Below are 27,504 nucleotides of genomic sequence, written 5' to 3' on the forward strand. Positions count from 1 at the left end.
TAAGACTTGTGTTCCAGAGTCTTCATAAGATTTGTTGCCCTCCTTTAGACACGCTACAGCACCTCAATGTCTTTCTTGGAGTGAGGGACCCAAAACTAAACACAGTATTTGAGGTGTGGCCTCACCAGTGCAGGGAGAAAATAGCTTCCCTAGTCATGCTGGCCAAACTAGTTTGGTACAAGCCAGGATGCTATTGGCTTTACTAAAGTCAAAATAAACAAAAGCTACCACCTTTCCCTCACCCACTAAGCAGGTCACCTTATCACAGAAGGGTGTCAGGTTAGTCAAGCAGGACCTTGCTTTCATAAGCCCATGCTGACTGGGCCTGGTCACCTGGTTGTCTACTACATGCCACATGACGGCACTCAAGGCAAACTGCTCCATAACCTTCCCTGACACGTGACATTGTCCAGGACTCTTTTTGAAAAATCCACGTTTCTGAACTCTCAGGCCACACTGCAGCCCCAGATCACAAGAGGCAACCAGTGCTAAACAAATGGAATATATTTAATCCAAACAAGGCAGAGTTTTAAAGTAAAATTTGTTAAAGGTTGGTAACAGCTAAAAAGGAAACTAATGGTTATCAAAGAGTTAAATAAGTTTTAGTGAGCAACATGCGGTAACAACACGGCTATTTTTTTTCTTTGTTCCAGCTACAGAAGTTCGCAAGTTATGAAGAAAATGTTCTGAACTGCTGAGTTTCTGTAGAGGTACCCACCCACATATTCTGAATACTTGCACATTGTAAATTTTATGATTTAATGAAAAATAGTAACTTAAATTCTGCCCACAGTAAGTAGGTATGGATTTTAGTAGTAAATCTGCATTAAAAGATTCCTATTTTGTATTTGTAGTAGAGAAAAATTATATGCACACATGATAAGTGGTGGAAGCTAGAAAGTCTGTATGTGCACCACTATTGAAGTATTAGAAAAGCTTTTATAAAGAAATCAAACACTTTGCGTTCTTTTACTCTACTACTTCACAAAAACCCTCTCCCTCACCAGTAGCATACTTAGTAAATAATGTGTTCATCCATACTAAGATTTTTTTATTTTTTTTATTCTAGCCCCAAGATACAAGACAAGAAATCCAGCAGATAAAAGGCTTAATATGAACAGAATGAGCTGCAAACGTTCAGAGAATACCAGCTTGGAAGAGACCTCAAGGTTCATTCGGTCCAACTTTTCTAGGTTTCTTTGCAGTTGTCTATTATCTTTGAAGCAGTGTTATGCTTTCATGTCCAACTATTTCATTCCAATTCTTACTTTTTACTTTACAGGATCATAGAATGTTTGAGGCTGGCAGACACCTATAGAGGTCACCTAGCCCAACCCCTCTGATCAAGCAAGGCCACCTTGGAGCAGTTTGCTGAGGACCATGTTCAGATAGCTTTTGAGTATGTCCAAAGATGGAGACTCTACAGCCTCCCTTGGCAACCTGGGCCAGTACTCAGTCATCATCACAGAGAAAAAGGTATTTCTTAATGTTCAGACATAACCTCCTGTTTTTCAGTTTGTGCTCATTGCTCTCGTCCTGAACAAGAGAATGAATATCACTTACTTGACACTGTAATTAACTTGAAGTAGCATTTCTTTCATTGTCAATAGTATTCTTGTGAGACAAAGTAGGAATTTAATTTTTAATGTGGATTTGGTTAATGTTGCATCTGCAGCCAATCTAACATGGGAAGAGGTGGAAGACCTTGGAAATTACTTACTGTGATATCAACAAGTGAGGAAAGGGTGATAACCATGTGGTCACATTTGGAAAAGTAAGTTTCATGTGTTTATAGCTGTAACAAGAGTGTTTCTTAGTAGAAAGTAGCCTAATCGAGCACTCCACTCAAGTAAAATAAATTATTGTGCTACAGGATCAGTTATTACCATCCCCCTGAACATCTGCATGAATATCACTAGCAGAAAAAACACATGCTTTGTCATTGTGCCTGGGCAGGAGGGAAGCTATTAGAGAGAGAACCGCATTAAAAGGCGAAGAGCACCGAGCCCCGGCTGCTGGAACACGCGGGACGCCACTGTCCGCGGTGCTGAACGTCGCAGTGTCTGTCAGCGGTGCTCTACGGTCGCGGGAGAGGTCCTGTGGAGCGAGCGCTGCCCCCCGCCACCCCTGGCAGAGAGCAAACCCGGGGGTCTGCGGAGGGCTTCGGCTTCTCTCCTCGGAAGTTATAGCAATGTGGGAGCTGGCTGACAGGGGAAATACGCCCGGCTTAAAATAACATTTCATGCACAGCAAAAGTCTGTTCTGCCCAGAGCGGAACAACTTAATTTTGTTTACCTGACAGTGTTTCAGAGTAAAGAAAAAAGGAAATAAAAAATCAGCATCCCACTTCAGTTCTATAAGAACTGTGTATGGAGGTAGTTTTGCACCAGCTTTTGCTTGTCTGTTGAGGATTATCAGGTTTTATGCAGCTTTCACTGATTATGTCTTTGTGACTGAGCCATTTAAAGAGTCATGAAAACAGGTCATAATCACAAACACATGCTAGTGGGACATAACTGACATCATCATCTTTTTTTTTGTCTTTTTTTTTTTTTTTTTAATCAGTAGATACAGATACAATTGTTCTTCTCCAGGGAAAAAGCAGAAGCTCGGCCACATATCACATTGAAAGGTACATTTTGGCACCTTTCTACACAATAACAAGAAATAAAGTACTTATAAGGAAAAACATTATTTTCAAGTCTATTATGTGTCTTGCTCCTAATTTTTTGATTAAAAATAAACATGCAAGAGGGAAAAAAAGCAACTAAAGGTGGCACACATTCTGTTTATGTCTTCCTAATACAATAATCTGCAAATTGACAACAGATCTTTTCTGACAGTTCGGAAACTGCCTGTACTACCCACATGCTGTTAGCAAATCCTTTCTATGTTAACTTACAAAACAGTAGCTGACCAAGAAAAGTCTGTTTCCCATCTCATCACTCAAGCTATTTCCTTTCTTTGTCATTCTGCCCATTATATCAGTTTACTACTGGGAGGCAGGCCCAAGGAAACATTGCATACTGTAGCACAAACACTTGGAGGTAGTCTCATCGCTTTTTTCCAACAATGTTGAGAATGATTTATCTGTTTGTAAGCAGAAAGCATGACTTATGACCTGATAATTTGATCTACCTGAAAGGTTCTTGGATTAAGGGGTAATAAGCACTCTGGCAGCGGCCTGGGGAACTAACACTGCCTTCACTGAGCACACATACGTGTCTTATGACCTGGGTAGTGGCAGCCTTTTTGAAAGTCCTTCTAGGACTGGCCAGGGTAAAACAAAGAAAAAAGCCAAACGAAAGGAAAGGGGATCCATTCTTGTTTCAGGTGGGACATTACTAATATATATCTGGAAAAACTATGGGTGAGATCAGCAGAGTCAACCACATAAGAGCAGTGCAGCAGACTAGACAGTTTGGCCTGACACTTTAAATGAAAATCAATTTATTTAAAGCATGAGATGATATCTCATTGCTAATATTCACAGCTTGTTATCCTCTTAAGTTTACCTTCAAAATACTAAAAAGTGAAATTCTAGACTTCATCAACTCTACAATGTATATAGTATTTCGGGGTTAGCATCATTTTTTTCAGGTTGTGAATTTCAAATTGCTTAGTACACTGCTTTATTCCTTCCTTATACATAGCTGATAGGGGATTTTATTTCTTTTCATTGTTTCTTATTTTATTTTGTGGTTTGTGTTATGTCTCAATGCCATGGCTGTTTTAACACAAATACATGTTGATTGGATGTGAACCTCAAAGAAGGATATTTTTAGTGACAAATATTCAGATCAAATTGAGTGTACTTTATTAAGCATAAAAATATGCCTAAAATGGAGAAAACTTTTCCAAGAGATGCATATGTTACTTCCCAAATAATTTTCCAGAACAGTAATCATTCCTCTTGCTATTTCAGCCACTGCACACCAGAAAAGGCTTACTAATAGTTCTGATTTTCCTTAAACTATATTATCTGCAAATATGTTTTAGAAGTTTAATAACAGAGCAACTGATTTCCAGCTACCTAGAACCATTCAAGTTACTTCTGATCAATCATTGTAAGTTTGAAATAAATTAGCCATTTTCCTCAGTTGGATTCTTACCAATCCTTAAGCCAGAGAGAGGAAAATAGAGGTGGTGCCAGTCAAAAATAAAACAAACAAACAAACAAATCAGTTGTGGCCTTGTTTACTACCTGGCATCTTTGAGCCAGCTAACAAAAGGACATGCATAACTGTAACAAAATGCTATTGAGGAATATAAAGAAAACCTGAGGAGTTTTTTTCCTTTCAGCACCCACAAGCATTCAGGGTCTCACATTCCAGATGACACTGTTCCTCTGCCATAAAATTGAGACAAAATACACAGGAGAATTTCTGGAAATTATCGAGACCTGGAGGTAACAGCAAAAATAAGGAATTGCTTCAACTGTGGGTTTTTTTACCTTGTTAGTCTAGTAGTTCCTTTTCTGTTTGACAAGTTTCTCACCAGCATTTAATTTTGAGGGCAACAGTTTTCTGCAGTTATGAAGGTAGCCAGCTGATTTAAAACAAGTTCAAACTTGATTCAAAGGTATAATAATTAATGATTTATCAAACTTCTGAGTTTTAGACTCAGACAATTAGGTTGTCTCTCTGAATCAAAATATGATATCCACAGCCAGCAGGGCTAAGCTACCACTTTTTGAAACCAAATACATAAAAGGCATACATGAAAGCTTCCATCACCCTCTATCAACAGTGATGAAATGATTGATGACATGGCCGGTGTATCACACTGGCCAGAGGCAAAGCTCATTTGCGTAGCTATACCCATCTCATGGGAACCAAATGGCTTTTGAAAAATCATACGAAAGCTGCTAACCATGACAATTATAGTACTGCTGATCAGAAAACATCCCCTTTACCGGTGAGCTGAATAAGAACTGTTCCTTGTACCTCCCCTCCAGCTCACTTCTTTAAAGGTACTCTAAAACTGTTGCTTTGTGTTACAGTTATTTTCTTGGCTAGGACAACAGGAAAATGTCGTATTTGATGAATTCACAAAGTTTTTGTGATTACAAATGAATAAGTGTCTGATTATTGGGAGTGCACAGCTCCCCTGCACTACGTCTAGCAGGGCTCAGGCCATCACTGTTAACTCCTCCCAAGGTTAGGGCTCATGCTGGTGCCCTGCCTTCCCAGCCCACACACAAGCTGTGCAAGAGCTGACAAAAGGCCTCACCTTTAATTCTGGGGGTTTTTCTTGGTTGGTTGGTTAGCTTTTTTACTTTGAGTGTACAGGATTTTCTCTGGATTTCAGTTTCCTATTACTTTTTCTACTTCCTGTTTTCACTTTTTTACTTTTTTTTTTTTTTTTTTAGGAATAGAAAGATTTCAAAGGAGAGAGAGGAAAAATGCTTCTGAAACTCAGGCATCTCTCAGTCCTAATAATTCCCCATCTTGCCCTACAAGTCCCTCAGCTTTGTAGTAATAGTGTAAATGAGCTCAAAGATCTCCTCTTTCAACTACAAATGACCAAATGCCGTTCTTCACTCTCCAGCTACAGATCTGCAGATACTGACACTCTCTGCTGTCCTTCAACAGTCTGCATAAACCTTGGGTTTAGGTATTATTCATCCAAGTCATCATTTCAAAATTCTACCTCACCACAACTGCTGGTCCAATGTACTGGTATAAATAGATACGTGGTGCACATGGTTTCAATACCTATCTGGCCACAGTGACATTTGGTAGCCCACAGGTTCTTACTCATTTTTGGGTCATGAGGTGCTTTCTGGTTTTCATTATTTAATTAACCAACTACATTTTTGCCTCCTGGAACATTTAAGATACAGATGAGGATCTAGCAAACCCAAACACTGAAAGGCTTGTGATGAGAAAGGAAATTGAAAACCAGGATTAGATTCCAGTTGAATTAAGTAGCTGTGTTGTGACAGTGGTTTCTCAAAATTCTTCATAAATTTTTCTCTTCCTTCTGCATCAATGTTTATTGCTAACATGTTTTGATATGTGTCCTGGGTTCACTACTACTACTAACGATAAGGGAAAAAACAAGGGGAGAGAATATAAAAAAAGGGAAAGGGAAAAAAACAATAAACCCAAATGATGCACAATACAACTGCTCACCACCTGCTGACCGATACCCAGCCTGACCTGAGCAGCAATCTGCTCTTCCAGGTAACTCCCCCCAGTTTATATACTGGGCATGATGTGCTGTGGTATGGAATACCTCTTTGGCTAGTTTGGGTCAGGTGCCCTGTCTCTGCTCCCTCCCTGCTTCTTGTGCCCCTCCTCACTGGCAGAGAAAGAGAGACTGAGCAGTCCTTGGTTGGGGAAAACATTACTTAGCAACAACTAGAACATTGGTGTGTTATCAGCATTGTTCTCAAACTAAAGCCAAAACACAATGCTTCACCAGCTACTGAGAAGGAGAAAAATGACTGTTACAGCTGAACCCAGGACAACATGCTAGTTGTTTAAAACCTCTCTGAAAAAGAAATGGGAAAACTTCCAAAGAGTCCAGGTTTCAGTCTTCCTCTCTCCTCCCAACTTTTCAGAGAAAGACTGCCAGACAGCAAAAGAAATCTAGGAGACCCCATGTTGCTCAGCACAACATACATTTGTGCAAAGACTAGCAATAGGTATATTAGGGCACCAGGAGCACTACTAATGCAAAAAAATATATAATAACAACTAATTTGCCCATTTTAAAAAGTTTTAGTTCTGGAATTCTGGCCAAATTGAGGACTTGGGAGATGGATGTGTCTGACTGCTTGGTTATTCCCCAATTCACCCTTTCACCCCCCCCCCCCCCCCCCCCCCCCCATCCCAGTTTCCATCTGGGGTCTTGTAAGCACAGAACTTCAAGAGAGTGTGTCATTACAGATGGTTTCTCTGCTTAGATTTTTCTTTTCTTTTTCTTTTCTTCTTCCTTTAGTTTACCTCATACCTGAGCAAAAATGCAGCTTAATCTCATTGGAGCATTTAATTCTGCCGAAGTCTTTATTTCATTACAACAATCAATTACTCTGCAGGTCATATGTCAACAATTCAAGATTAATTGCCCCTGTTTTGCTCTGTCCTTATCCCTGCCCTGCTCTGAATATGACAGTACCAATTCCAAACTAAAAATATGTGACCTTTGCCATCAGGAAGGCATATACGTATTATACAGGAACATACTCACTACTGCATACGATCAGTCTGTCTTTAGTGTATGTGTCCAAGGGCTACCAAGGATGACCCAGCCCAGCTGCAAGAGGAAATGCACTGATAGCACTTCTGTGCACACAACGGAGCGCTCAGCCATGCACCCTAAAAACCAAGACCATGATTCACACAGGGCCACCACTATTTTACTTCACCAGGAGCAATCAGGAGACAAACTATACCAAACAGTGTTGCTGCCTTTTTGCTTTGTATCAGTAGCTGTTCCCAGACCTTACCCACAGAGTGCCTCCCCACCAGATCTCACACCTTCAACCATCTCCCTCTTAGGGCACCTGCTGAGCCCCCACACTGAAGGCTTCTCCTCACTTCTGTCATCTGCTCCCTACTTTCGTGGTGCCCTGCAGACCTCTCTAATGCAGACAGAAAAACATTTTAATTCAGTAGGTCTCATTTTTAGAAGTTTGTGATGTCTTTGAAACATCATTTGCCTGGAGTTACAATGCCTCATCCCAGAACTGAGAACCATCCTGCACATCAAAGTATGGGTCCCTCACAGCCTTGGTTATCACAGTAATCAAAGACACATTAAATAGACTGGGGTTCCTTTGCCTTCAGAGCAAACTGCAGGGTTTTTCAAAGGTTATTGACAGTCTTGGCACTAGAAAAGTGAAAGAAAATACTCCCATACTTGCATTAAACAAGTAGGAAGAAAAATTTCATTAATACAAATTAAGTAGCAATTCTAGTATCCAAGCTTATTTTTCTCACAAACAAATAATTCTGAGGCTTACTCATTTTACTTTGAAGATACTGAAAATGCATCCTTTCCCAAACCAGGTTACTGCTGGAGAACCTCTGAGAGAATCCGGGAGACACTCTGCGCAGCGTACGAGGGACCTCTTGTGGTGGCCAAGCTGCTGGCCTAGCTCTCCCGTATGGCAAATGCCAGTAGCAGATAAAAATTTATATCCAGATTTATACCGCTCATTAGAAGAACCTCATTCTTTTAATACATGAGACCATGAGTGTATAACCCAATATCACAACCCAGTCTATCATTCTGGTCTCCAGCTCTGAACACAAGGAAGGCATCTAAAAATAACACAGTGCAGTCTCAGTAATATTTTATTAAATGCTGTCCAATCTAATGCAGCCTGCCTAACCACAGTGTCACAAAAATAACAGCTGCTGGAAAGAGCTCATCTAGCTTCAATTGAACGTGGTTGAATGGAGGAAAGAGTCAAAATGTCTCCGTAAGTCCAAGACCAGGGTTCTTTGAACAAAAAAGCTCTGTTTGATCTGTGGGCCTGTGTTGTGCTTCACATTCAGTGGCATTGCTCCAATGCCGCAACTGAAGGCACTTAAACTAGCAAACATCTCTTCCTTGCATAGCAGCTCCACCTACTTGAAGAAACCCACTATCAATGATTTCTAGATACTTGTGGTGACTTCAGAAACCACCAAATAGCTGTCCTATGGCTGGCAACAGAACTTCCTATAGCTGAGCAATACACCCTCGTAGCAGGGATCCAAATAACGTGTTTGTATCTCTCCCTGTGCATCTTGGTCCTGCTTCTATTTAACTATGACAATTTCCATCTCATGTACTTTCTTTAAAATATTGAACTATTTCATGTACTCTAGTCTACAGTTCCCTCAAATCTGATATATTCTGTCACAAAGCTGAAAGCAGTATTTATAGACTCTATGTCTGCTGATTTGTTGACCTAAAAGATCCCACTCCACTTGTTTTCAAAAAACAGGCTGTGTACTTGGGTTTCTAGTTTTGAGTCGCATTAAAAGAAGTTCAGCCTCCAGCCACTTCACTGGTCACCCAGTCTGCAAGGTGGAACGAATATTTATTTCAAACCCAATTTTAATTTTTAATCTCTAGATAACTTCTTTAAGTCTCTTTTAGGGGAAAAAACCCAACCAACCAACCACAAAATACCAAAAACCCCAACCAAAACCAAACAAAAAACAACACAAACAAACAACATTTGTTTGTAGGAAAATCACCACAACTTAGGCTTTTGGAGAACACAAAGTGCTAAACACATGTGAAGATCCCTGCTTTCTGCAGAAGAACACACCACCATTTGGAAACACCTATTTCCCATCAAAAACATTGCTAATATCTGCTGAGATCCAGGTCTAACATGCACAGTCACACATTCAACTGTACTTACAAGAGGCACATCTACTAGCACATTTTTTTGAGCCACTACTACTCCTGTGAAAGTCTCTCTTTCATGATTAGCCCATAATTTCACCTTCATTTGTTCAAAGTCCTAGAAAGAAGCCCAATGAAAAGCAACAAATAGGAAAAATGGGCCCAATCGCTGTACTCACCGGTGTGCTGCTGTCGGAAAAGGTGTTCATGCTGATGGACCTGCTCATCTTGTCAGAGGAGAGGGAAGGTGGGGAGGGACTGCGCTTGTCCAACTGCTCGTGGTGTGGCAGGTCCTGGCGCTGCAGGTACTCACGCCATGCTCGCTGGATGCTGAGGCAGACACCGAGGCAGAGGGGTGCAGCCACAAAAAAGGATGTAAAATAAATATTCTTGACTGAAGAGGTGGGCTTGGGTGGTTTTCTCTCTTTGTTTTTTTCTGCACTTTGGTTTTTAATTTGTGTAATGATCACATATAACTACCCTCCATAGGTCTTATATTAGTCACTACTAGTATAACTTGAGGTAGTAGAAGCAATTCCTTATTTCAGATCTCTAAACCTACAGAAGTGATTTAAATTTGAAACTGCACATAACTCAGCAAATCTCTTACATCTTGCAAACACGATTTTGCATTTATCTGTTTTAAAGAATTAACAGCCTTCGACATACCAGCTTTCAGTTTATAAATGCAGGTATGGTTGGAAATTCAGAACCAGACCAATATCCTTTAAAATCTCCTCCAAAGAAACATTTGGGAATTGTGATAGGATCTCTGCTTCTGAACTCAAAACTTTGACCAGATTTCTAAAATCTGATGTGAAGTTCCGTAAACAAATTCTGTTTTCTGTGCCAGCCAGCGTCTGGTGATTTAGAGGAAACTGGGGTAGCTCTCACCAGGTGGCAGTGCTGGACCACCCGTGCCTTTCTGGAGGTGCCAGGGAAACCAGTGAATGATGCTGGGAACTAAAACTGCGTTTACAATAGTAATGGCATTGACACAAAGTATGTGGGTGTTCTGTGAATTCTGCAGAAAGGCTGTGCTAAAATCTGGCCTGAGGCTCAGCAGCAGCGCACTGCAATGAGCTAGAAAGGATGTCTGAGTAATTGAGAGTTTATTCAGGGTGATATCAAGTCAGTAAAGCCTTCAGTATGTCTGTTAATCAGGTACAGTACCCTGGCCTTCACTTAAGCTGTTCTCAGACTAGCAGGGGGTGCAAAGCTCTTGTCTGGGCAGCTCTGCAGGGAGCAGGTGGGAGCCAGTGTTCTTCCATCCTGCCTGCTCCCAAAGGGCTTGGCACTCATTCTTACTGCTGCGATGTTCCCTGGTAGGGGTTCCATGCCCAAAACCAGCCTGTCCCTGCTACCACCCACAGTTCTTGCACCCAGAACAGTGCTCACTCCTGAAGGAAACTTGCCAAGTACGGTATGGTTCAAATCAAAGGGTCCAAAGCCTTTAGCACAGATTTACTTTGCCTTAAGAAGAGTTTTTTTCCCTTTCCATTGCCTTTTTAACAACTGTCATTTCTGCTTCCATCTCCATAAACCAGAAAAACGTTTAGCATCCAGACACTGCTGAAAAGGCTTTTGACACTGGCATGTCCAACTTCTTGGTTTTGCAGGAGGAGGAGGAGGCTCAGCACCAGCACACCTACAACTTCTCATTGACTGCAGCGCTGGGAACTCCAGAGAGTGGGAAGTGCCTCTTGGCATGTAATTTTTACTGGTCAGAGAACAATGCTCCCAATGTACATGATATTTTGAACATCCCAAGGTTAAGGAAGTCACATATATGTATTTTGTTATTTTTTTAGGACAATGGCATATTCGAAACACAACTATGTTGTTAAAACCTCACCAGGATGGTTGCATTTCAGAGCCAGTCAGGTAGGTTAAGGCCTGTGTTGTTTTCATACAACAGCCCCAAAAAGGACAGAAATATCTACCAGAGCTCCCAAGTGTGAGTGCCAATGGAGAAGCTTTCAGTAAATGAACTTTGCTTAATAACCCCCCCATCTTCACAGCTCAAGTATTTACACTTTGCATTGTTTCTGTTTCAAGGTTTACTGCATAATACAAGTAGTATTTACACATTTATATTTACATCTACTTCCTATTTTAAAGCTTGGGATCATACTGAGGTTAAGTCATAACTACCCTTCTAGAAAGCTCTCTGAAAATTTGTTCTTTTGTCTGGCTGCATGACTGAAGGACACTGGCTGGATTTTAATTTGAAGCTTCATGTCTTTTTAATATTTTAATATAGCATTAATATTTTAATGTCCTGCAGTAGTGAGTTAGCTGTAGCTTTTCAAATGAAAGTGAAATTCAGTGTGTAATGTAGCAATGCATACAACTCAGTGTAAAGCTGTGCCTGATGTAGCAAAACTTTGCCATTTTAGCTCCCAAGTAGTTGGGGGCTTCAGCATAAAGATGTTCATATTTTTTTATGCAAGTGGAGCCATTTTAAGCTTTCTCTGCCTGCTGGGAAGTCCATAGGGAACATATTGTTGCAGAGTTAGTGCTTACTGAATGGAGCTAGCACCTGCACCAGGGCTGGAGGAGCAACACTGAAAGAGGTACAAAGAGGAGTCCTCTGCTCTGATAGACATGGGTAAGTTTTAAGTTACATCCCCAGTATTACTACCTGTTCTGTTACAGCACAATCAAGCCTTTTAGAATAATTGACCCCATGGTAAACTATACAACATGTAGAAATGTATTACAAAGACTAAAATTATTGCATTTGGAAGTTGTGGAGTTCATTACCAGAACCATTACCTTATCTCTTCCTTCCAGGTGATGCAGCTAGGCGTCATGCATATGCCTTGGCTGAGGGCTACCAAATGCCTCACTTTCCAGCAAAAACATCCAGATTTCTTACTGACATAGTTATGAGGCACCCCCCCCAGCTCGGAACCCTGGGTTCCTCAGACTTACACCTCCATCCCCACGCAAACCAAAAACTGCTTCTTGCAGAGGAGTCCCATGAGCTGCCTGGGGAACTTTAACCAAGCTTCATGTTAGATGTGAATACTACCACTGAAAAGACTCCTATTTACTTCTGCTATAGTTCTCCCCCCTTGGATGTTTTCTGTATATATGAAAAATCTAGCAGATTCTCAAATATTCTTTAGTTTCACAGAGGAAATCACAAAATTAGTGCAACTCTGAAGTTTAACATTTGAAACTCAGTTCAAAGAGAATATTCACTTACTTAAAGGTAGACAAGAGCTTAGTTAAATTGCTAAATTGAGGCTTTTTTAAACTTAAAGTTATGAAGAAATCCACAATGGGTACAGTCTTGATTCTGCAGTTCAAGAATTGGACAAACTCTGCTGTATTCAAAGGCAGAAATGATATTCTTCATTACTTACATTTTCACTTTTGATTCCAAGGGCTGTAAGTTGATATGATATTTTTCAATATTATTTTCTTCATCCATGGCAAGGTGATGGCTATGAAAAAGAAAAGGAGTTTGAATTGTCTCAGCATGACATTTTTGTAATCACTATGAATTAATTCTGAAATTTTGACAAGAGCATATAAGAGCTGCTTATTATAAAGCGTCTTCAGAGGAAGGCATTTGGGTTCCTGTGTCCAGCCCCATTTGACTGTTAACACAAAGTATGAATTTGGATCCATTTTCCAGATCAGTCTTCCCAAGTCCTTGCACTAAACCTGGATGCCATAGCTCCAGAGACAGACACACCCAGCAAAGAGACTGCTGCAAATAAAAAAATGACCGGCAAATATAATAGATATTCGTGCCAAATTAACTTTCATCCCTGGGGCTACATTTGAAAAGCTGGAGAGTCAAATGGAAAGTAACAGTGGTAATGCTGGTAGCAAATGAATTACATCAGCAAAAGCCATACAGGAATATGAAGAAAAGATTCTTTGTAATAAATCATGATCGAGGAATTGGTGCTGCAAACCAATTGCTTTGAGAAAGCAATTTCAAAATGCTAGAAGATCAAAATCAAACATCTTGGGACACTGCTTTGGATGGGACTAGCAACATGAATATTCACGTGAATATTTGTAAGATTAGACCCCAACCTGTGGAGTTTTTGAGACTTTACTGGGCACTTAATTACACCATTCAATCAGCAGCAGTTTTCAGAAATTATCCTCCTGTAACTAAAAATAAGAATTATTTATGGGGAGAGATGCAAAATCTTGAATATTTAGTGTATTACTAAGTGAAAAAACATTTTCTGCAACAAAGAGACTGTCCCTCATAAAGGGCTTGTTGCCTTAGAAAAGCCATTTCACTTTATCATGTGCAGAAATCACACATTTACCTTTGAAGCAAGTCTTTGCCATCATTGACCTGTCCCAAGCTGTGCTGGAGCCTTTTGAGCTCTTCCTACGAGGAGAGAAAAAACATTTCAATGTGCTTATGGGAAGTCCTTGGTTGACATTGTAGATTCCATCTCAACCTCAAAACATTGTGAATCAACCACTAAATAAAACAGTTCATGTCTATGGGATTGCTTTCAAATGTAGATATCCAAAATAATTACAAAGAAACCAATATATTTATCAATATGTCCTGCACAAGTCTGAAAAAAATATAAGATCTAAAAGAAAAACAATAGGCAGAGCAAAACAGGAAAGCATTCTTTCATGTCTTAAGTGTGTGTCTGCTTTGATTTGATAGAAGAAGGTCTTGGTAAGAGGGAAGAGAGCATCAGCTCATACTTTCAGGCACTTGTCTTTGTTCTGCAATCAAACAACATTCAGTCTCATAATTAAGAGAGTCACTGGCTGAGATTTACAGCCTGATTCCTTTACCAGGATATTTGCATCAGATCCTGTTTCAATAGCAGAGATGTCACAAATTTAACTGCAGATGCATAGCTGGGGTTCCCATGCTAATGTTCTGAGAAAAATCAGCACAGAGATTTGGCTTTAAGAAATAAATTTTATCTGACTGGCAAAGTTTTACTATTCAGAAGGGGTGGGAGCTGATGTGTGAATGAGAACCTGGTGCAATGAAGTGCATGATCCAGGAGATGCAATTCCTGGGCTGAGCTTCCTGTTCCCTTGCAGTGCACAGTCCCACAGAGTGCCCTGGAATGCGTGGGACATGCATGGGCAGAGCACACATGCCCGGTCTCCCTAAAGCTGGGCTGACAAGCAAACACTGAATCCTCCAGAGTGCATCCCTATGATGCAATACAAAGAGCATTACCACCTCGAGATGCAGGGATGTGCCTTCAGGTTTGTGTTTATGCATCAACTGTTTGATAATTAAGCAACATTGAAAGATGAGAAGTCTATGCAAAACACAAAGATGTTAACTCACTTCTTACAGCTCATTAAGTTAGGAATCAAATGTAAAAGCAAAAGCTACTGAGAGTAAGGAAGGAGGATAATTTACTTAATACCTACCTTGTGTACAGGTACAGGATTTCCAGAAAAGCTAACATTAGAAAGGCAAAACAAGGATATTCTCCTCTTCTATATCTTATCTGACCTGGGGATAAATCAAAGATTTTTGTTTCCAATAAAACTGCTGCTGCCTCCAGGAGCACAGCAGATCTCCCTTCTGCTAGCTCTCCTTTCTGCTTTCCCAATTAAAGCCGATTTTGTGAAACAGAGAAATTTTACGTGGCGCTTTTTAATCCTGTACAGGATTCAGCCCTTTTTGACATGAAACAAGATCACAGTTGGTAGCTGATTTATTCCTAATACAGCTTTCATTTCCTCCCAGCCTTGGAAGGACTATTACTGCAAAATATATTTTATGTATAAACTAGATTTGTCAAGATGACAAGTTAGAGTTTTCCCCAGTCTTTGCCCCTCTCGGTCTCCATCGCAGCATCATTTTGTGGACACGCTGCAGCTGATAAAGCACTGCAGATGATTTGGGAGGCCTGGCTGCTGCCTACTGCTCATCAGCCATTGGAAATGATCCACTCCTGAAAGTCCTTTTTATTTTTGCTTTCCTTTTTTTATTACCTGCTCTGGGGAACATTCTCTTCCTGCATATTAAAACCAAGCAACTTCCAAAATTGTTTCCTTTGAAGCACAGTTTATTTTAGAAAATAACTTTTTCTTCTCTCATTATTTGGCTGGTCATTTTTTCAGCACACTCCAGAGCTGTGTACAGTAATTTAGAATGTGAAAACAATTTGCAATTGACTTTATATATAACTCAGGGTGACAAAACCTGCATGACTTACATAAATCATTTCTTGTGTTTGACATCATTTTCTATTAACCTCAGGGTGAAGACTGAACAACAACAAAAAGTAAACACACTAAAATTGGTTGTGACATTTTTGACTATTCAGTCTTTCAATTAAACATCACTGGACTGTTTTATAAAAGCCCTAATATAAGGCAACTGCAAAACGGGCATAGCAATGTTTGCATAACTGAGGAGAGAAGTAGACATAAAATCTATACTAATTTCAGTTTTGAGTCATTAACCATGAAGTATTGATTATTGCTCCTTGAAACAAAATTTATGAAGCTAGCTATGCTGCTGTACCCACAGAAAGTGATTCAAATGCTCAGCCCTCAGCCCCCAGCACGGTAACTGATGGGTGGCAGTGACAGCCCCGATGCTGCTCTTCCAACCCACAGCCTTAGGAGATGCATCTCCCAGACTACACCAGGAGTGACCCAGCTGCAAACTCCAACTTCAGAAAATTAAATTGGAAGGGATCCATACTTCCGTTGGAACACATGATGAATTACAATGCCTCTACAAACCCAGTTATAATGTAAACATATTGTAAAATTTACTGCAGTTTTTGTTTTCCTACTTCGTATACTTCAAATACAGACATTAGTAGCAATCAGGTAGCTACAGACACATATAGATACCTAAGGAAAAAAAAACAAACAATGAGAGCTTGAAGTGCAAGAACAGTGTTAAAAGCAAACATCCTTTTCTAGTGTTTAAAAGCTGCATTCTACTTATGCATTATTTTTCAGCCTGTATATCTGTACTTTCAGGAAACTATTGTAATGACCTTACTATTGTCAGGAAACCCTGTAACCTTGTGGGACAGAAGAGGCCAAAGGGCTCAAATCTGTAGGGTCTTGACAGGGAGAAGCCTGCTTAAAAGATCTGTCTTGAGCTGCTCTGAGCTGGCTGCCAGCGCAGTCCACACATTATAAAAGCCTGCTTGGCTTTGCTGTCAGTGTTTAGAGAAAAAAGATTTTGGGTCCCTCTGCCTTTCTCCTCTGCAAATCAGCTGTTTGGCTCCATGCAGCCCAAGTATAGGTTCTATGTGTGCATGGCCAGTGCATACACACAGAGCATAGATTTAGCAACCTCACCCAGCTGTCTTCAGCAATTTTCAGGGTCTTTTTTTTTAATTGAGGGACCCAGAGATCTCTGTAGACTTTGCTTGGTCCATGTCTGGGCTTGCAATGAAATGTCACCTCTCGTTTGATCAGCCACAGAGATGATGCCAGCAGATACAGGGTCATCAAGGCAGGCAGAGGAGCAGAAACCTAAGACAAACCAGACGCACTAGTCTCTAAATTCCATTTGAAGAAGTCTGCCTTAAAAACCAATTATTAACAGAAATTCTAAGGAAAGAAATCTGCAGACATTAAACCACACCTAGATAAATATTTACCTCCAGTACCAGGCAATGATTCTTTTTTTATTGCTATACCCAAAAATCCATTCGAGTCTGTGGAGCTGTTTGAACACATCGGCTTAGACTAGCACAGAGAAATCAGGGCAGTGGCCACATATTAAAAATTAATTTTCAAAATCCTTTTTGGACATGCATGCTATTGTTTGAGTATCTCTGCCTAAGAAGTCTGTCTCTTGCTGCTGAATATACAATAGTGCTTCCCAAGAGGTCAGAGAATGGAAATGAGAAGAGAAAGCTCTGATTTCAGTAGAACCACAGCCCAAAGATTGTAGTAAAAAAGGTTCCCCCCAGCTGTTTTGGGTAGTTCTCTTTCATTGGTGCTCTTCCAAATTTCAAATGAAATTTTCTTGAATGATGGTTTTCTCTTGTGCAGAAAAACTTCCAATCATGTGCATTTTTTCCTCTCCTTACTTCCAGGTCACTTGATGAAACACCATGATGCCAATTTGAGATCTTCCTGACACAGAAAGGCCACAGTGACCAGAGAAACCCTACACTAGAGTGGCATGGCTGCTTTTGCGCCATCAGAACAGGATGCAACCTTCATTTTTGGCTGCAAGGTGCTAGTGAGCACAGGGAGGATACTGGAAAAGGGCTGGAGCATGAGCACTGCTTGACAGCACCTGGGTAAGATGCAGGAGGGAGGAGCACAGCCCAACTGCTGCCTTGAAGAAGAACTATGTCTCATCAGCCTGCCAGTGCTGTGCAGGGAGGGAGCTAGAGCCAAAAGCTTTAATATGAGAATATCAATATGGATCACTGGAGCTTTCGCAGCTGCTCCTGCCAGTGAACACATTAGTCCATCATATCGTTCCAGAGCCACTGCATTTAAAGACAAATGTACAAGTTCTTCTCTGTTGCACTGACACAAGCATGTGCAAACCCAATCATTCCTTTCCCAGCACCATTCCTGAAGTGATGTCATGGCTAGGACAAGCACAGCTGAAGGCAGTCTGAAGCCAGAAACACTGCAGTACCTTCTGCCATGAAGGCCAGAAGCTGTGCAGGATTCATCCTCTGATCAAAGCCACCTGATGCCTCTTTCTGTCACCTATTAGGAAGCCAGTTTATAGACTTTAACTTTCTCACCTCCTGCCATTTTCCAGTCCTGTGGTGATCAGAGATAATGAAGCTCTCCCTGCTGCTGCTCACCTCACCCAGTCTACCATGCCCATCTGGGGACAGCGCATGCAGTGCTTAATCACCTTTAGGACCAGCTCTGATCCATGTGTTGTTCATATTCCAGCAGAGAAGCAGCAGCCTCAGCTGCTTTCCAAACATCCCAACTGCTTGTGTTTACTGAAACAGTCCATTGCAAATGCTATTCTGAGCTGCTTCTGCCCTTGTCTGCTGTTACCCATATATTTAAGACTTTGTTTCCCATTTAACAAATAATTCCCTCACACACTCTTTGTGTAGCCAGGAAACATCTTGGGATTTATTAATTTTATATTTTTTCATATTCATTTTATTCATGTTCTTTTATGTTTTGCCCAGTTCTCCCTGGGAAGACCATGGCCCCTGTATTAAATGAGGTAGAGTCTGCATTTCAGTATGACAAGACCTGTCAAACAGTGTGTTAATTAAGCCTTTTAACAAGATACAATGCGTCTAAAGAGAATAGAAAGATCAGGATCCTTTACAGTGAAGGCTTTTACTCACTACTACTTCGAGCACCCATCATACTAGCATGAAGATGCTGCTCCAGTGGGAAGCATACTGGATTATTCAAGCAGCCCTCTAAAGCTCCCATTCTCTCTCAGTAGTCAACAGTGGGGGCTGTCCCCAAAGGAACATCTCCAGTGAATCCGTGTGCCTGACATGGTGGTACATCAAAGGTACAAGGAGCCCAGTTTTGGGCAGACATGAGACCATCTGCATTAATTCCCATCGCAGTGATGTGTAGAACATTCAGCATCTCATTTCAGGGCCTGGAACTTAAAAGCTAATGCTGTGCCTCAAATACACTGGGCATTCCATAAAGTTGGCAATTAAATCTCTCATCGTAACAACTGCTTCGTATTTTGGAACAGAAAGACACATTGGTTGATAGTGGATTTTTTATACTGAGAGGGGAAAGGTCCTATTTTATTTGCTCTGGCAACCCAAAAGGGACCTTCAACACTTCAACTATGAATGCTCAAGAAAAGTACATTAACTGCAGAAGATTAACATAGCTACAGGGGTTTCGCAATCCACAGCTGTCAGAGCAATTTGCCAGATCACTTTACAAAAATTATGCCATCCATAGAGTTACCTAAACCTACTTAAACAAGTTTCACATTCAGATTTAGAAACAAAATACAAATCAGAAACAAAATATGAATTAGTCTCATTAAACCAGGGAGACACAACATGGACATTCAGGTTTTAACCTGTATTCTAGCCTGCCACTGACCTCTGATAGCACCATAGGTCTTTCCACCTCCTTTCTTGTTTGTATGTAGTCCATTTGAGTCACAATATCTTCAAGGAAGGGAACAGCTCTTATTTTTTGCTTCTGCAGTAGGGCTCTGATCTTGATTAAGTAAAATAATAAAATGTGGTTATTAACTACGAATTAATAGCAAACAGCTACAGGCTTTTCCATTGCTCTTCCATCAAATACTCTCTATTTCCCTTCCATGGTTCACCTTCACTGTAGGGGGACCACAGACCCTCTGATTACAAACTTTTCTCCTAGTGAGCACAGGGTGTGTGCAGGCTTTGTCCATGCACTTGTCTTTCCAAACATGCCAAAGGAGGTGTCAACCAAAACCCGAGGACTGCTCAAGGAAAGAGTGTGTCACACTGAACGGAAAATTAGGCCAAGAGGCAGAAACAAAGGGCAAGCATCTCTAAAACATTTCAGAGTGGAAAAAGGCTACCATTAATTAGAGTGCCACTGGGGTGAGCATTAAACATCATGGCTGTTCAGCACAAACAAGCATGCTCTGATGCTGCAGCAAGGTTTCAGAGGATCTAGCTGATAAATGGAGCACAGTAGCCATTAGGCAATTAACTCCCACAATTTATTGGTCATGTTTCCATTATTCTGGATACCTAAAAGATACTTCATTTAATACTCACTTTCTTAGTTTATTGAAAATCAAAGTTATACTTGTAGAGCCCAATTGCTACAATTTAGGCTGTTCTCCAAGAAGGACTACATTACTTTCCACTGTTCTCCAGCACAGTCCATGCCTCATGGATTTGTTTTTCAAAAACAAGTTTCTTTTAAGTTTACTAGCTAATATCTCACATATTCACAGAATATGCTCAAATTTTCCAGAAGTCCCCTAAGGTGCTTCTTACAGTGCAACTCCGTTAACAGTTCTTTTGCTGGTTCTTTCTTGCTCAGTTTGGAGTGTTTAGAAATCTGTTGTACCATTTTATACTTTTTTACAGTTGTACCATTTTTTTTAATCCCCATCCTTCACATGCAGTGAATATCTATATGCATACATCTGCTGTAGGTCCACACACACCCAGCAATGCAGCAGCATCTAAAACACTAGCACTCAGAAGTCCCTTCAGGCTAAGCAACTTCTTAACAAGGTATTCTGTGCTGCTTTGCACTGTTTTCAGATTAACTCCTAAGGTTTCCATGGGAGTTCAAGATGGAGCTAGGGGTGCACTCTTGGGATCATTTGAATCGGTTCCTGCAACACTGCCACAGAATCAAAGAACAGCTTGTGTTGGAAGTTACAAGCTTCCTGCCACAGGCAGGGACACCTTCCACTAGACCAGGTTGCTCAAAGCCCCATTCAAACTGTCTGACAGAGGGCAGAAAAAAAAAAGGGGAGGTGGGGAAGCACGAATTTCCCAGCACTTCTGATAGTTTCTGGATTGCTGCCTGCCTCTTGCACCCTGTGCCATTCAGCACATGATGTGCCCCACACAACTGTTAGCTGAGTCACCCACACCAGTCCTGCCTGCAAATCCAGCAGCAGCACAGCCCCACCTCCCACTTGAGGCTGGCTTGGGTTTCAGAAGCTGGAACCCATTGCTGGGTTGTAGGTATATCCCTTTGGTCTTTCACTGAAAAGCTAACAAGGCAGAGAAAGAAAAGCTTTATTAGAGCAGTGGGTTTACTGTTCTGCCAAAGGTAAATTCCTCACTGCATCATTTCTCAGAATTTTACTCATTAGTGTTTGACATTCCCATGGGATGCATATGCCTCCTATTTCACAGGACACTTTCATCACTAAATAGATGAATTAGAAATATTTTTATTTTCTTCATGTAAAGCCCTTCCTCCCTTTTTTATACCCTACGGACATAATATCTAATTGTTTCTCTTCCCAATCTTGTAAATCATGACATTGCTGTCTTCTCACTCATCATTTTATCAAGATAGGACTCAACGCAAAATTTCATTGACTAAGTGTAAGCCCAGCATGAGGAACAAAACCAGAAAGTCTTGGCCTTCATACGTTTGAACTGAACTTGTGCGTGATCCCTTTGCTATGGTTTTGGCTACATAAGGATGCCCAGGACAGCTGATATATTAATTTCTCCATAAGTGGGTGTAAATGGCCAGAAGGGAAATGCATATCAATGGTGATATCTCCCAGGGGACGGGAGCACTTACAGGATGACCTGTTGAGATCTTCTCCACTTTCTGTGACATCAATAAATTGTTTTCTTTTCCTTCCTTCAACACTGCCCTCAGGAAGAGTATCGCACTATGGCTACAGAGCATTATTTCATAGTTACAGCAGCTCTGGAAACCTTGCACAAGGATAAATACCATTTAAAAAAAGTTGGATTACTTTTAAAAAGCCTCTTCTTTCTGATGCTGTCACTGTGGTCAGGGCTTTCAGCAGTACCACTTCTGCCTCAAAATACACAAGCTTTTAACTTTTGCCAAGGAAACCAGCTAGAGAGAATGAAGCCTATTGACATCTTGGCATCTCTGCTGCTGCTGCCGAAGTGCTTCTGAAAATACAGCCAGTCTGAACCCTGCAGGAGAGGTCTGGAACACAAGTGCTATAGGAGACTTATCAAAGAGGCATTTCATAGATTATAGTCCAAGGGACACCCTTCTTCTTCCCCCCTCTCCCCAACCCAGAAGAATTCAAGTCTGTGGCAAGAAAGCCAATTTCTTACTGAAATACAGAAAATTCTGAAGTCAGGTATGACAGCTACCCTATAAGTGGCAGCAGGCACTAAACGGGTCATGGTGTCAGGAGATGCTATAACTGTATCTAGGATTTTAATACCATTTGTATGGGACCTGATGTAACAGTGCAAAACCTGGTGTAAGTCATCACAGATTGAGCAAAGCAGAGAATGTGTTCCGTGTTGTCCATTACACGCTACAGCGACAGCCTACTAGAGAGCTAGAGCTGGTGAAGACAGCAAGCAGCATGCTGTAGGAAACACTGATTTCTTTTTCTTTCAAAAGCAAGTTTCCATTTGGAATGAAATGCAACAACTTCGACATGCCAAATACCACCACACACACTGTGAGAGCAACTGGCCTTTTCTGAAATCTGTGGATAGCAAAGGTAGCCACAATGGGGCATGTTCAGTGCTGGAAGAGCCATTGAGGCTTTAGGGCCAAAGCCTACCAGGGCTTACCACCCATGAGCACTGCACTGCCAAGAGGGCAGCAAAGCCTAACAACAGTATGTTTCAGAAGAAATGAAGCTTTCCAACTCAGTACTGAGTTATGTGAAATGGTATTTTAATCTTCAAAAAAATGAAAGGAAAAGGCCACCCTACTGCAGTATTTTACTTTATGGCACAAAAGCTGCATTTCAGAGAGAACAGCATTGGTCAAATTTCATGGGGAATGGTAGGAGAATGTTTTTATGAAGAAGACACCAGTCCATCCTTCAGTGTTACCAACAGTCCAAGTTTCTTCATCTTTACTGTTTCTTTACCCTTCCTCTGAAGGGCTGCAGAATTATGTCTGCTAAAAGACACCACTGTTTTGGTCTAATGGTTACTTTCACAAGAGCACAAATCTGCACCCAGCCGACTCTGCTGGAAGAAACCCACATCTTCCATCTCCCTCTAAGGTTTTCATTGCAAATTACAGTTGAATCCAGTTTAATTTTGAGAAAAATATGATGAGATTGCAACCAAGCCAGTGTGAATTTCAACATGCCAGGAAGGGGCAGACAGGGTGAAAATCTGACATGACAGATCCATCTTCTGAACTCCCAGTGGAGATTTTTCACCCCCAGAAAAAAAGTAGGCAGCTCTTTTTATAGCTCATGAGCCTATTACTTCTAATGACAACAACGGAGGACTCTTTTAAAACTGAAAAGAAATATATTAATCTAATTTTCAGCTTTTCAACATGAGGTATTGTCTACTAATTTTTACAAAAGAAGACTGATGAGCTATTTTAAGAATCAGAAATTTACCGTAAAAAAAAAAACAAAAATAACCACACCCCTATTACAGAAATGTTTTTCTACACTTCTTGCATTTCTGAAAGGCCCATTTAGGCCAGCAGTATGTATCTGGTCTCAAACCAAAGGAGCTGCTTTTTGGAAAGCATGAAAAATTACCTATTATATTGCACTGCAACAGTACTTATAAAATGGTTCCCAAGCCATTAACTTCACAGGGACTGCCTTTGCTTGGACAATGCACCTACAGGGTTTAATGCCAGTGTTGGACTTCAACAGTACACACATGAGAATACCCATCCCTGGGCAGGTACCAGGGGGCTGAGAACAGAGGTTGAGGCAGAAACAGTAAGCAGCTACAAGCCACGATAAAGTGTAGATGGGACTGCATGGAGGAGGCTTCCAAGGAAAGTAGACCCAGCATGGCCTGGTTTATTAAGCCTTTCAATGCCATGTAGCTGAATTTTATACAGCAGCTTTGTCCTTGGCCACAGCATCAAGGAACAGAGCTGGCTCTCAAAACGTGCCACCAGTTCTCAGCCAGCCTGAATGCACAGGCCACCATGCTTTGCTCCCATTCTCAGTGGTTTGAGATACTATCACCAACATGGTCACATCTCTTGCAAGGCATACAAGTGAGAGGTGCCAGCACAGCTGGGAGCCACAGGAAATCTCTGGTTGAGGACCCTAGAGAAGTCCCACCACATCTACTGATTTTAGGTTCATGGAAGAATACGTGCATTCACAGAAACTGTTTTCTCTGTTATGATGAACTACATACCAAGCAGTTTGATTGGGGTGTTAATCTTTACGTATATTGTAATTTCCACCAAATGTTATTGTGTTTGTCTCCAACATGACAAATAGCTTTTCTATGCTGATGATAATGAATCTACTCACTCATTCTCATGCTTATAAGTAGGCAAGCACACCAAGAAACCAGCAACCTGCTTATTAATGTGCCAGCTGAGCTCTGCTTGCTAGAGACACTAAACACAAATTATGCCAGCCTCCATTCCTGCACTACCTTTCTTTCCATCCCCACCATCTCTTGATCATACAATGCCGTATTTTCTAATACAAGTGGAAAATATTTCATATTTAGCATCCAGCAGCTACTCATCCATGAAGATCATTACAGCTGAAGAAACAGAGAAATAGTCCTCCAAAGGCAAAGCCGTCCAGCAGGAGTGAACTCTGCATCCAGCCTAGCCAACGTCCCTCGTCATCCATCCCAGACATGATATCCCAGAAGTTAGGCAGTTACAAAAGTTTTGCATTTTTCTGTGTAGACCTAACTTCTGTAAAGCTTTCTGAGCACTCCCAAGAAGTAAATCTGCATCATATCTGTTTTAAGGATGGGCATAATTACATTAAGACACTCACGGTCCAATAAAATCAGTAGGGATATTAGCACAAGAGCTTCCTAGGGTAAAGCTAACACCATGGTCCTCACTTGGATTCCAACACCAAAAACATTTTAGGGTTGTGTCGTGGTTTAAACCCAGTCAGGTAATTCGTTCACTCACTTCCCCCCCCTTTCTTGCCCTCCCCCTGCTCCCGGAGGGACGGAGAGGAGAATCGAAAAGAATGCAACTCCCACGGGTTGAGATAAGAACAGTTTAGTAACTAAGGTATAACACAGATCACTACTGCTACCACCAATGATAATAATGATAAAGGAAATAACAAGGGAAGAGAATACAACACCTCAGCACCAGCTGCCCGATAACTCACCCCCCAAGCCTGACCAAGCTCCGACCGATACCTCCTCCAACTCTGCAGACTCCCAGCCCTTCTGGCTAACTCCCAGTTACATCCTGGGCATGACGTGCTGTGGTATGGAATAGCTCTTTGGTCAGTTTGGGTCAGGTGTCCTGTCTCTGCTTCCTCCCGGCTTCCCCTCCTCCCTGGCAGAGCATGAGGCTCACAAAGTCCTTGGCCAAACCAAAACATCTCTATCAGCTCTGTTCCCAGGCCGAAAGTCAAAACACTGCACTGCACCAGCTACCAAGAAGGGGAAAAATGACTGCTACTGCTGAACCCAGGACAGGTTGAGATAGGAGCACCTTTAAAGTCCATGTTTCATCATCACCTTGCAGAGCTGAGCTGTAAGCCAGGGAGCCAACATGCGCTTCCCATCAGCTACTGTTCTTCCATGAGCCAGCAGCTCCAACTAGCAACCTTTCACAAAACTCACCTGTTCAACTTTCCAGAAACTTTTTTTTTTCTCTTTTTAATTGTCTTCAGTATCCATCTGACTGTATGCAAACTGAATAGCAGATATATCAAGGCAGGGACCCCATGCTGGCAGAACAGTCACCATTTGTATGAGGCTTCATATACACAGAGCACCTTGACTTGAGATTTTTTTAAATTCCTTCAAAAAGAGGTTGTTTATACCCCAGCATTTCAGCCCAACACAGTTGGAAACTGCCACAGTATCACTTAAGAGGGGGATCACAGCAGAAATTCCTCTAACTTTTGTAGCACTGCTGGGGATCACTATAAAATGGTACCAAGCTAATTAGACAAGTCATAAAGATGTTCCCCTGGCAATCTCACAGGTGAAACAATCTAATCTTCTGCACCCTGCCTTCCTATTTAATCTCTTGATAAAAGCCATTAACACAATTTTTCAGTCTACTGTAGTCACTTTGTAAAGTGCATATCATTTACAATCCCATTAAAAAGATGGCCACAGATTAGTCTCGAATTACAAAACCCTTCAGTTGTGGTTTTAGCACATTAGCTGTAGCTATATGAATCCTGAAGGAAAAAAATAATCACAGAACATTGCAGATTTCAGAGCAAGCATACCCATCAAACCCCACCTATCTAATTTTCTGCATAAAAGTTAAATATAATTGCAAATTGTGGGATATACTGTGCAGCAGCTGAGCAACCATGCAGACCTTTTTCTTTTGTGAATAGCAAGGAAAAAAGAATTAATACAAGAGCACAAAAGGTATACAAATATCTTTCATTTAAAAAGCTAGGATTTAGTTACTTCACAGTTTATGCTAAATTTCTGCTGCTATTCAGTATTCAAGTTATTTCTGTTATGTAATCTGAGGTGCTGGAGGATGCCAAGCATTAGGAGTTCCAACAGAGCGGAAAGAGTGAAGGCACTCAACCTTGTGAACATATAATGAAACAGATGTTTGCTGCTTTTCTGTATTTATGCTTCTTAGTATTGACTTCTAAAATCCAGCATATGGAAGCTCCCAATGCTATCTACTTCTTCCAATACTTCCAAGCTTCCAAACTCACCTTCAAGAAGCTCCCTTTCATCCAGGGAAGTCATCAGGAGATTGTTTCAAAACAGCAGTAGAATACTCTTTGTCTGGGCTTCTCCAAAAACTACAGAGGTCCTAAACAAAACATTTGAGATAGATTCCAAAGGTACATATACTGTAAAACATCTACATCAGAGCCATGGCCCTGCCTGGAAATAGCTCAGGTATGATTTTTCACAGGATACAAGAAAAAGCACTCAGATCCTATTAGTTTTCAGCAAAAGCATTTGAGCACCTTGGAGATCAGAAAATAGGATTTTCAGGGTTTAACATTACTGAACTTTCCAACGTAAAAGGCTTCTCATTCTTGTGTTTCTAGTCCCTTCTCAACCTTCAGCAGCACTTTACCTTCCTAAGTGCTCTCCATTTGTTTGTTTGCACTGGATTTTTTTATTTTCATAAGCAATAAATCAGCAGAGGCATTTAGGAAATTACAAAATTGGGTCGCACGTATTTCTATTTTGTAAAAGAAACCCCTTCATATTTCTACATCAGCTGTAGGGAGACTTAAAAAAAAAGCACGCTAAAAGTTATAGCGCTTCCTAATAAACATCTTCCTGTTGCTCTTTGAAGGAAACTTGAGGACTCTGTGGCGTGTAGGAAGCAAAGGCTGTGTTTTCAATCTTTTATGTGAAGGTGTGCATCACATAGTCAGAGCATAACAATCTTCTGTCCATGCTGGAGTCCTTTGGAGTAGAAAGAAGGGACAAGCTATGACCATCACAGACCAGGGAAGATGTTGCAGAGGCAGGCAGTGGTGATGGACAGAGGTGGCAAAATCCTTTCAAAATCTAGACTTAATTCAATTTTGGAAGTTCATCAATTCATGAGAACTATAAATGAGGACTCTTCCAGCACTTAGATCTGAAATCTGTT

The 27,504-nt window shown here is 41.0% G+C and overlaps 1 protein-coding gene across 1 annotated transcript in view; it reads right to left on the reverse strand.

Moving 5' to 3' along the window:
• Positions 1–27,504, reverse strand: part of SCHIP1 (schwannomin interacting protein 1) — a 190,439-nt gene that overhangs the window by 121,701 nt on the left and 41,234 nt on the right. The window contains exons 2-4 of the mRNA XM_057421807.1: positions 13,659–13,723; positions 12,729–12,809; positions 9,534–9,684 (exon numbers count right to left, since the gene is read on the reverse strand). Of these exons, the coding sequence (XP_057277790.1) occupies positions 9,534–9,684; positions 12,729–12,809; positions 13,659–13,723 (297 nt within the window). The remainder of the gene's footprint in view (positions 1–9,533; positions 9,685–12,728; positions 12,810–13,658; positions 13,724–27,504) is intronic.

Source organism: Pezoporus wallicus, unplaced genomic scaffold (assembly GCF_028554395.1).
Source record: "Pezoporus wallicus isolate ANWC-B61680 ecotype Strahan unplaced genomic scaffold, APGP_CSIRO_Pwel_v1 scaffold_7402, whole genome shotgun sequence".
Classification (NCBI taxonomy): Eukaryota; Metazoa; Chordata; class Aves; order Psittaciformes; family Psittacidae; genus Pezoporus; species Pezoporus wallicus.